This window comes from Onychomys torridus, chromosome 11, assembly GCF_903995425.1.
Source record: "Onychomys torridus chromosome 11, mOncTor1.1, whole genome shotgun sequence".
NCBI classification, from domain to species: domain Eukaryota; kingdom Metazoa; phylum Chordata; class Mammalia; order Rodentia; family Cricetidae; genus Onychomys; species Onychomys torridus.
The window spans coordinates 66098749-66110466 of record NC_050453.1 but is presented as its reverse complement, the minus strand read 5'-3'; the positions used below and the strand labels follow the sequence as shown (position 1 = coordinate 66110466).

The 11718-nt window shown below is 44.0% G+C and overlaps 1 protein-coding gene across 8 annotated transcripts in view; it reads left to right on the top strand.

Annotated features, from left to right (window-relative positions):
* Positions 1–2086: 2086 nt before the first annotated feature.
* The window catches only part of Epb41l5 (erythrocyte membrane protein band 4.1 like 5), a 117721-nt gene continuing 108089 nt past the window's right edge, over positions 2087–11718 (top strand). For 7 of the 8 annotated variants that reach the window (XM_036202297.1, XM_036202292.1, XM_036202296.1 and 4 more), the window contains exons 1-2: positions 2087–2277; positions 7815–8088. In XM_036202297.1, coding sequence (XP_036058190.1) covers positions 7909–8088 — 180 coding nt within the window. In that variant the 5' untranslated portion in view covers positions 2087–2277; positions 7815–7908. Of the gene's footprint in view, positions 2278–2452; positions 2643–7814; positions 8089–11718 lie in introns of those variants that run through there. The other variant, XM_036202290.1, reaches the window with a different exon arrangement.

The following is an 11718-nucleotide window of genomic DNA, read 5'->3' as shown; positions in this document are numbered from 1 at the left end:
CTCCTTTGGTTTCAGTACTGCCCTTGAGCAGGTCCACACAAGCCTTTGCCCTTGCTGTTTCTTCTGCTCTTCTGGGATGTCTACTGGGCTGTCTCCTCACCTGCTTAGGTCCGAACTTGATGTCACTGTCTTAAGAGGCGTTCCTCCTTGCTGAATTGGTAGCCCTCATCCCCGTCCCTGCTCTCTGCTATTACTTTTCTCTTTAGTATTTACTAACAACTGAACAGTCATGTGTATTGAACTCAGGACTTTATGTATGCTAATGGAGGTATATGCAGCCTTTCTCCTCCTCCTCTTCCTCCTCCTCTTCCTCCTCCTCTTCCTCCCCCTCCTCTCTCAGATGGTGTTAGGTAGGTTGGTCTCCAGTTTCTAGGCTCAAGTGATCCATCCTCCTGCCTCAGCCTTGAGAGTAGCAAGGACTACAGGTACACTCTACCACACAGGCTTGAGCATGAAACAAACTTGTTTAATTAAACAGAACCCCAAATGTAACCTAAGCTGGCCTTGATCTCTCTACTGAGCCTCTCAGGAGACTATAGGTGTTTGTCACCATGGTTGCCTTGAGGGACTTTTGTCTTCTTTATCTGTCCTATCTCCAGAGCCTATGGCACAGTAGACATTTTGATAAATTATCTAAAGAATGAAAGAATGGAATGTTGTCTTGCCACTCTGGCCCTCCCTGACCACAGTGCCTTAAGCATCAGTCTGTTATTTCCTTCCTAGCTCTGTTTTTCTCCAGGACACTTATCACCACTTGACACACTCTGTTTACTCTCTCCATTAGAGACTGAAGGTTGCTGTAACAGCAGAGGCTTAAATCCATTTTAATTCCTAGGAATTGGGGGTAGTAAGAGACAAAAGTAGATATGCCCAGACTACATTAAAAAGAAATATCTGGGTTATTTTTGCTGTGCTAAGGATTGGATCCAGGGTCTTGTACTAGTCTTAACACCCTATCACTGAACGGTATCCCAAACTCAACATTTGATTTTAAATTATATAATCAAAAAAGTGAAAATTCGCTGGACAGTAGTGGCACTTGCCTCTAATCCCAGCACTCCAGAAGCAGAGGCAAGCAGATTGCTGAGTTCAAGGTCAGCCTGGTTTACAAGCGCGACTTCCAGGATGGCCAGGGCTACACAGAGAAACCCTGTCTCGAAAAACAAAACAAAACAAAAAAATGAGAGAGAGAGAGAGAGAGAGAGAGAGAGAGAGAGAGAGAGAGAGATATGTTCGATGTTGACTGGCGGTGGTGGTGCACGCCTGTAATCCCAGCACTCGAGGCCAGCCTGGGCTACAGAGCGAGATCCAGGAAAGGCGCAAAGCTACACAAAGAAACCTTGTCTCGGGGAAAAAAAAGAGAAAAAAGAAAGAAAGAAAGAGAGAGAGAGACAGACAGACAGAAAGAAAGAAAGAAAGAAAGAAAGAAAGAAAGAAAGAAAGAAAGAAAGGAAAAGCTCAATGGATAAAGTTCTTGCAGCCAAATGTGTCAACCTGAGTTCAGGTCCCCGCACTCACGTGATAGAAAAGAACCAACTTTTGCAAGTTGTCCTCAGAACCACGCCCCTCTACGTGTGAACTGTGGCAAACATGAAACCCCTTCTTACTCGCCCCACACGTATACACACATAGACAAATAAATGTAACCTTTTCTTTTAAAACAGGGTTTCACTGTGTAGCCCTAGCTGTCTTGGAACTCACTAAGTAGACCAGGCTGCCCTCAACCTCACGGGAGATCCTCCTGCCTCTTGCCTCCCAAATTCTGGGATTAAAGGTGTGCATCAGCATTCCAGGTCTACCCGCTTTGTTGTTTAGTTTTGTTTTAATTAATGAACAAATGAATCAGTGTAGCGGCCAGGTTTCCATACACCTAATAGTGCCCTCAGGATAAGACTAAATTCTGGACAAGCGCAACAGGTGCCTCTTAAACTGTAGCTTCTTGTTCCTGTCGGCCCCACCTGGCGTTGCCGGCTTAAATTCAGTCTCAGGAGGCTGATTTCCGGGGCGGCGCCATCGCCCCTTTAAGAGCCGAGCACCCCGTCCTTCGGGGCGGGGCTTGGAGAGGGCTTTAAGGGGCGTGCCCGCGGCGGGCGGGCGGGCCGGCGGCCGGGGTCCTCCGGGGATTAGCGCAGGGTGGGCTCGCCCCTTGCGCCGCCATTTCCCTGCGTCTGCCGAGACCCGTCCTCCTCTCGGGCCGGCTGGGCGTCTCTCCGCGAGGGTCGTGCGCGCCTGTCGCCGTGGTCCGGGTGGCTCCACGGTCTTTACCCCCCAGTAAAGGTAAGAGCGTGGCCCCGGTGTCCAGTTGGCGCTGCTCACGGAGCAGAGCCACTCGGCCGCGCCGGGTGGGCGGCCCGGCTCCCGGGGCGACGCCGCGGGCTGGGAGGGGAGTGGCGGCGGCGGCCAATGGGGCTGGGCGCTGAGTTTCGGGCGATACCGAGCGCTGGCCGCCGAGGGCCGGGCGCGTAGCTGGGGTCTCGGGCGTCGTGGGAGGATCTCCGGTCCCCCCCTGACCTCCGTGTAGCCGTGGGGTTAGGGGAAGGTCTCCTCGAGGGTCACCTCGTCAGGATCGCGCGTAGACGCACACCCGACGGGACGTGCAAGCTCGCTCGCGTTCGAGTGAAACTTGGAACCGTGTGAGGCAGGTGCGTTCCCGGGAACGGCCAAGGCCGAGGGCGCTTCCCGCTCCCACGCGTGGCGCTCATCGGGTAATGATGGGTCGTCCGGTGGGTAGAAGATGATTTGTGTCTGTCTCTGTGTGGTTACTGCAGTCTCTGCTTTACGAGCGAGAAGACCCCAGTCTCCGAAGTTGTTTGGCAATAGTTTAACATTCCTAGTAGTTTTTTTTTTTTTTTTCTTTTTAGAATTAGAGATAAACCCACCAATAAATTCTTAACCTGATTCACAACGGTGCTAGCCTCAGTTGCAGCATAAACTGAGGCTGATTGCAGTGTGTGTGTGTCTGATCCGCTTGGCTTCAGGATCGTTTTGTTGTTGTTTTTTTTTATCCCGCCCCCTCTTTTTTTCCCTCCCTTTTCTTTCGATACTGGGAATCTAACTCGGGTTCTGGCGCGCGCTTCACTGAGCTAAATCCCCAAACATGTTTTTTTGTTTTGGTACGATAACTTGTTGGGGAAGCGATGTGCGGAATTCTCCTGCGTTTAGTTTCTCAGTTACATTTGCTTTTGCGGGAGATAATTGGGACGAAGAATACTGGTAACTTTAGGACATTTTCTGTATGTTGGCAATAAATAATACTGTGTTAAAAAAAATCAGTGGCTCGGCCCGAGATATGTGTGCTTTATCACTAAGGGGTGTCAGTCAGTATTGAGTGCCCAGGGTTGGACCCCAGCACTGCAAAAAGAAGACCCAAACGGGGAGGAGGAGGTGCAGTTGGCCTTCAGTAATGTATGCACATACACATTTCATGACACACTGGGGGGGGGGGGGTGTTAAAGCAGCTATGGTTAAGTAGGAAATTGATTACTTCAGTTTTCATTTCTGTGACTGTAAAGGAGACTGACTTACTAGAAACCATGTAACTCCTGACCCCATATTTTCTGTTTGTTTTTAGAGACAAGTGCTAGCTTGGAATTTGCTAATAAATACAGCCCAGGTTGGCTTGGAACCTAGAATTCTGCTTCTGCCTTCCAAGGGCTGGGGTTATATTTTATTAGTGTCTTTTATTATTACCCTCTTTTAGGATTTGCTTCTTCAAATAGCACCATTTTCTAATGTATCATTTTATTCTATCATATTAGTTTTTTAATTGGTTGTCTAATTTGTAATACGTATCATTGCAAGCAGTTTGATGATCCATTACAGTAAACAAGTCAGACGAGGTCCCTGCCCTTGTGGGAGAACACTGGGGGAGGCGGGGAGGGTAGCCAGTTAAAAAAAAAAAGTCAATTAAATGTTTAATTACAGCTTCTTTCCATATTATTTAGAAAAGCCCATGTGCTAACAGGGCCATCTAATCCAGCCTCAGGATCTAGGAGTGCTTTTCTGAGGAAAAAGTATTTCAGGTGTAAATATAGCCTTAACTATCTGAAGAAGGAGAAGAACGGGAGACGGGTGGACAGATTGTCACAGGAAGATGGAAACACTAATGAAGAAAGTTCTGGACCTAGAAAGATACTTGAGCTGAGCAAAGCACTGGAGTGGAGACAGCAAATAGTTAGGTAGGGCGCTGAGAGGTCCAGAAGGAGGAGCCAGAGCTGTTAAAGATTTAAAAAGGAAACAGATTTGTGGTGGCTGATAATCCACCGATCCAGCAGCTATAGCTCTGAGAACGGGATTGAGGGCAGGTGGGATGAGGAAACAGAATATGGGGACACTCTGTTTATGTATGTATGTATGTATGTATGTATGTATGTATGTATGTATGTATTTAGCCCAACCATCAAATTTGTTTTAAAGAATTTAAGCCACACATATGCTCATGACCTCTGGATTAACTCTCTTCAGAGAGAACTTCCCTTAAATCACCTGCATTTTGTAGTTTCTGTGTATGCCTATGAGGGTGTATGTGGATTATATCTCAAAATATTATAATACTGTTTTCATTTTTCAATTAACTTGATTTTTCACTTATAAATTTAGTCTAAGATAGGTTTGGTTTGTTTGTTGAAGACAAGGTATCACTATGTCGCCTTGGCTGGCCTGGAAGTTTATGTGGACCAGGCTGACTTCCAGCTCATAGAGGTCCACCTGCCTCTGCCTCTCAAGGGTGGGGTTCAAAGAAACAACTGTGTATTATACCATTGTTTATCCCATGGCTCACTTACCTCTTTGCATCACGATAAATATGTGAATTTCTTATGTGTTAGGCCAAGAAAAATTTTTGTTTCTGCAACTTAGAGTTGCTCCATATAGGCTATGCAATTTAATAACTTGTCTAAATAGGATAGTATATGAAAGTGTATCAAAGCACCCTCCCTCCTCATCCCTGCTCCATGGACCTCGCCTGCGGCAGTCTTTTATTTATTTTTGACTCTGATGTGTGTGTGTGAGTACACGTGTGTGAGGGTGTCAGAGACAACCTGAGGGGGCTGTTCTCGACTTCCTTCATCGAGCCTCTCTGGCCCTAGAGACCTAAGGCATGCAGGGACAGGCGTCTTTCCTGGACTTTGTGCAGAGCTAGACATGTCAGGTGCATCCCACTCCTGACTTTTTGTTTTTACTTTTTTGTTTGTTTGTTTTCAATCTGAGACAGAGTCCATGATGCCCAGGTCGGCCTAGAACTTGCTAAGTGGCCAGGGATGATCTTGCTTCCCCTGCCTCCACCTCCCCAGTGCTGGGGTTACAGGGTGTGCCCCCATGCCTGGCTTCTCTAATTGTTTAGTTTAGGTCTTCCTGGCTGCAACTGAACTCCTGCATGCCATTTGCAGAGTTACATCTCTCCTTCCACCTTTCTGGGGGTTCTGGGGATCAAATTCAGATGCCAGGCTTTGCCAAGGACCTTCCCTAAATGAGCCATCCCACCAGCCCTCTTATCTTTCTGTTTGTTTGTTCTGTTTTGTTTTTTACACAGGGCCTCCATTTGTAGTTCAGGCTAGCCTAGAATTGGCATGTATATAGACCAGGTTAGCCTAGAACTCAGAACTCTCCTGATTTGGCCTTCCAAGTGCTAGAATTATTTAAGAGGCTTCTTTATTATTCTCATTTGGGATGTCCTTTTTCATGTCACCCATTTTCTTCTAATGGGTTGTTTATCTAGTTAATTTGTTTTGCTTTCTGGGCATCTAATCTAGGGCCTTGTTTATAGTAGGCAAGCACTCTGTCACCAAGCTGTATCTCTGTAGAGATGATTTGTACTAACTGTTAAACTACATAGTAATCCTTCACAATACCTTTTTTCAGAAACTGTTTAAAAGTCCTTTGCTCTGCTATTCTACTCTGTCTAGTACTTTCTCACTTTTTGCTTGAAATGTGTATGTTAATTTGTGCTCTTATGTTTCTGTGAAAATAACTTAGTGTTCTTCACAGTGTTGGCTTTTGTTGTTCAAATAATAGCAGTCTAACAGAAAGTTGTTTTTCTTTAATTAGATAACTTATAGTAGCGGTATGTCAAGAGAAGGTGAAAGTTAGAAAAGTAGTGTTATAGTTTCTTAGGAAATAAGTTTATAATGTGTTTTGAATTTTTTTCTTATAAAAGACTTCTCTGACAAAAAAATGAAGATACATAAATACCAAAAGAAAAATAAGGATTATGCTCTTAAGTTGCTTGCAATAAAGAGTAAAGGAATAATTATCTAATTATAATAAAAGGTTCAGTGGAAGTGTGATTATAACGATTAACATAGCTATCAGAATGTTTTTCTGTGGGAATGTATGATGGAACTGGGTTAAAAGGAAGAAGTAGGGGGCTCATGAAAACAGAGCTTTAGAAGTCTGGAGTCTGCAGGGAAAGGAGACTGGGGAGACCACACAGCTGGTGGGTATGGGCTGTCCCCAATTTTAGTTCTTTCCTTGGATTAAAATCTGAAATACATGTAAACACTATTGTAAAATGTATTTGGTAATCTTCAGCTTATGGGTATTTAAGTTGTAATATAGTATAGTATGATCTTAAAGTTACCCTTTTAAAAAGCAGGTCAATGGCCACCGGCTAGTTGAACTAGTTATTTAATTTAGAGGCTTTAAAAAAATAGCTCTGCCTGGAATTCTGCGCCTCCTCACTGGTGAACTGAGAAGAAAGCGTCCCCCCCTCCCCCTCCCCCTCTACCCCTCCCCCTTGCCCCTTTTCCCTCTCCCTCTCTCCCTCTCCCCCTCCCCCTCCCTCCCTCTCCCCCTTCCCCCTTTTCCCTCTCCCTGTCTCCCTCTCCCCCTCCCCCTCCCTCCCTCTCCCCCTCCCCCTCCCCCCCTCTCCCCCTCCCCCTCCCTCCCTCTCCTCCCTCCCCCTCCGCCTCTGGCAGCAGCTCTTCTGCTGGTAGTTTCTGGAGAGCTCCTGGAGCTGTGGAGTCCTGAGTATGCTGTTGCTGTTTTTCCTTTCCTACACCTTTTTTCCTGGAATTAGTCACTGTCTTCATGTGTACCTCGTTAGTGTTTACTTTTCCCGGAGTCTCTCAGTTGTCAAATAAAGACACCAGGTTTACGGAGGAACTGATGGCATTGGCATTGGTTGTGTTTCTGTATCTACTTAGTGTTTTCAGGGGAAATGTGCAATACTTTAAATACCTAGTCGCTATTTTAACTATTGGTTTAACTTTAGCCTTCTTAGAAGAATATTTGATAAAATTTAGGCGTTTAAATTTATTTGTACTTCACTGGAATAGATAATTACTTGTGTTTTGAGTGTTCAGTTAAAAAAAACAACCACTCAGTCTGCCTCAGCAGTGTCTGGCACTATTGTGTAATGTCTGTAGGGATATTCATCTGCCTTAGGTACCACTTACTGATTCAAAACACTTGTTGAACGTCAGGAATGATGGCTTTCTCCTGCTAGATCAGCTCCTTATAAAAGAAAACAGTAAGTTTCAAAAGCTGCAATCAGTGCCCTTCTTTTTTTAAAAAATAATTTATTTATTTTTATTTATTTGTTTTGCCTGCATGTATGTCTGTGTGAGGGCGTCAAATCTTGGAGTTACAGACAGTTGTTAGCTGACATGTGGGTGCTGGGAATTGAACCCGGGTCCTCCAGAAGAGCAGTCGGTGCTCTTAACCATTGAGCCATCTCTCCAGCCCGCCCTTCTTTTTTTAACTTTATGTTAAAATCTAGCTTTAAAAATTATTTTGAAATGAAAATTTATTGTATGCAACACGCTTTGAAACATGTATAAAAAGTAATGTTTCGACTTTTTCAAATTGACTTCCAGAGGGCTTCACTCAGTATCACCGTTCATCTTACTCAAGTTGTCCGGCCTCTTCTTCCTGGCTGTCATCGTCACTGCTGGTTTTGTAGTGGCAGAAATGCTGAGCTTCCTGAGAAGAACGCTTGGCCGCCGGTCCATGCGTAAACATGCTGAGAAGGAACGACTCCGAGAGGCACAGCGCGCCGCCACACACATTCCTGCGGCGGGAGACGCCAAGTCCATCATCACGTGCAGGGTGTCACTTCTGGACGGTACAGATGTTAGTGTGGACTTGCCGGTGAGTAGGCTTTTTTAAAGATTTATTTATTTATTATATATCCAATGTTCTGCCTGCACGCCAGATGAGGGCGCCAGATCTCCTTACAGATGGTTGTGACCTACCATGTGGTTGCTGGGAATTGAACTCAGGACCTCTAGAAAAACAGCCAGTGCTCTTAACCACTGAGCCATCTCTCCAGCCCAAGTAGGCCTTTCTCAGCCTCCAGTTGTGTGTGAGATCACTACTGTCTATGCTTCCTGGGGTTAAGTAAGGTAGGGTGAGTGTGGCTCAGGCTCTGAAGTACTCAGGGACATGGACCTAGTACCTGTAGGCCAAGAGGACCTGGACTTAGTGGCAATTGCAAGAAGCATAGAATGATAGAGGTGTGAATTAACTCTGTGCCTGTCTGTGCATGTACTCATATTGTGTGTTTATAGACAGGATCTCACTGTGTAGCTCAAGTTGGCCTTTACTTGTGATCACCCTGCCTCAGCCATCAAGTATGGGAGGACAGGTATGTGCCATGCCAGGCTTGAGTTTTAGAACTACTTACAGATACCAAATCTCTTATGTCTTTGTTCTGTTTCAGAGACTTCACAGAACACTATATATTGTGTGATTTTTGACATAAGCTTCATTGAATGTCTCTTGATGTCTGCCGTCCCTATAGACTGTTAAAGTCTATTTAGAAAACTGATGGCTCAGTGTGACTGTGTTATGTAGTTGAGTGAATTCTGAAAAGCCTTAAATTCAGAAGTTAAAACTGAAGAATTGTGTAGTTTGTTCAGGTTCAGGCTTTCTTGGTTTTCGTTGGTGGTAGTGGTTTGTTTTCTTTCTTTCTTTTTTGAGATGAGGTCTCAGTATGCATCCCAGACTTTGATGAAACTCATGCTCTTCCTGCCTCAACCTCCTGAGTACTGGATTGCAGGTGTACTCCCCATGCCCAGCTCTCTAGAAGTGTTTGCAGATCCTCTTTCTGTGTGTTTGTTATCTAAATGTACATTGCACTGCACATTTTTAGAGTTTTTGATTCTGTACACTTTAAGGTGTCTAAATTTTCTTCCTGTAAGGGCTTGAGGGTTTGTGAGCTATTCCAACATGAGATACTCAGTAAGGGTAGTTTTAATATTTATTTTTATTTGATAAGAATCTTGAGGAGTTTTGTGAGTCCATTTATTATTAGATATGTAGTGAAAAACATGAGATTGCTGTGTGAGAACCTGGGAAAATTTATTACCTAATGTTTGAAGTATGAAGTCTTAGGGTTGTTGATGGGTAGGCTGATACTAAGAATTTGTAGAGAAGCCTTTTTAAAGGGCAGTGTGGTGAGGAGAAAAGGTATCAGCTCTAAACGAAGTAAAGCAAGCGTTTAGTGGCCGGCCTAGAATGGTGGTGCCTTGGTTGGGTCTAGACATGTTGGGGACAACTGTGGTGAAGCAGCCACAGTTTTAGATTTGATCCCTTTGGAACAAAGCCATGGCCTTTAGAAAGTTTGTATTCACTTTTTTTTTTTTTTTTGCCAGAGCTGAGGATCGAACCCAGGGCCTTGCAATTGCTAGGCAAGCGCTCTACCACTGAGCTAAATCCCCAACCCATGTATTCACTTTTTAAAATCTTTTTATTTTGTCTTTTGATATGGATACTTGAGTGTCTGTGTGCACGTGAGTGCAGCTGCTCATCAAGGCCAGAAGAAGGCGTTATACCCACTGTAGCTGGAGTTACAGTTTGTGAGTGCTGGGAACTATATTTGAGGTCCTCTAGAAGAGCAGCAATCACTCCTAACCCCCGAGCTACCTCTCAGGCCAACAAATGGTGATATCTACATGCAAAAGAATAAAGTTGAACATTTTCCTCATACTACAATATAAAAATTAAGACGTAAACATAAGAACTAAAACTGTAAAATCTTTAGAAGAAAATGTAGGAATATTTATTTTTCTTAGATAATGACATCAATAAAAACAAGTCAGCAAATTGGACTTAATCAGAATTTAAAATGTGTGTCCTTCAAAGGCACCACCTAGAAAGAAAAAAGACTGTACAACATCATAACAAAGTACTTCAAAATTATATGTCTGACAAAGACCTTGTGCCTAGAATATATAAAGAACTGTTACAACCCAATAAAAAGAGAGTCCAGTTTAAAAATAAGCAAAAATCTAAGTAGACTTTTTGTTTGTTTGTTTTTGTTTTTTGAGACATGGTTTCTCTTTGAAGCCCTAGCTGTTCTGAAACTTGCTCTGAGTCCAGGCTAGCCTTAAATTCAAAGATTTGCCTGCCTTTCTATGCCTCCTTAGTGCTGGGATTAAAGGCATGCATTACTGCCCCCTGGCTAAGTAGACATTGTTTAGTTAGGACATACAAAATACATGAGAAGTCAGAGTTGGGTATGTTAATAGTTTAGTGGCCAAGTGTGTTCTTACACGTGGGAGGCCTAGGCTTTAAACCGGAGCACCAAAACCATAAATACTACTTCACATTCAAGTAAGAGGGCTCAAAAGTCAGATGATAGCAACTGGAGAAGCATTGAGATTGGGAAATGTGGAACAGCTGCTTTGGAAAACAACCCCATAGCTATTCAAATGATAGAACATTGTTACATTGTGACTGGGTGTGTCTACTTTCCAAGATCTGTCCAAGAGAATTAAAAACATGCTTGCACAAAAGCGTATAGATGGTCACAGCAGCATTGTTTATAATAGCAAAAAGGTGGGAGCCCCAGAGGACATCAGGCTGGATAGGGAACATCAAGTCACTAGCCACAGAAGACACGGAACTGATACTCTGTAACGGCGTGGATGAATTGCAATACTGTGCAGTGAAAGAAAGCGGTCACCAAGAACCACACGTTGTGACTCTGTTTTATGAAAGCCTGCAACAGGTAGATTAGTGGCTGCTTAGGAGCTGGCACAGACACTAATTAATAGCTAGAGGGTATGGAATGTCTTTCAGAGGTAATGTGAATATTCTGAAACCAACTCCGATGGTTATACACACCTGTGTGTGTACTAAAGTCCATTGAATTACATGTTCATGTTGTTTTTGATACAGTATCTCACTATGTAGAACTAGCTGACCTGAAACTCACTATATAGGCCAGCCTAGCCTCAAACTCACAGACATTGCCTGTGTCTGCCTCTCAGATGCTGAGGGTAAAGGTCTGTACCACCACACCTAGCCTAAACCACATACTTTTAATGGGTGACTGGATATGAATTACATTTCAATTAAGCTTTTTTGTTTTTAAACTTCCACCCCTCAGAAAAGAATGTAGCGTTTTTGCGTGTGTGTGTGTGTGTGTGTGTGTGTGTGTGTGTGTATGTCTGTTTTACAGCATGCATATAGGTTTTGGGTTACTTTGTTGTTTTTGAAGCCAGAGAAGATGTTCAAAATGACATTTAGTGGTAATTATGATGGTAGACTTGAATTGGAACAATTGGGGGGAAGACTAGAAACCGCTAAAGCAGTGTAGGTACAAGGGAATGTGAGATTGCAGAAAAGGGGATATTTGACACACGGATATGGTGAGGGGAAGGAACAGGGATGAGTAATGAGCACACTGTTAGACTGGGTGGTATTCGTGGTGTGGAAAATTGTAGAATAGTCAGCCCTCACAGAGGAAAGTACTGTGGGAAGGCAAGCGTGTTT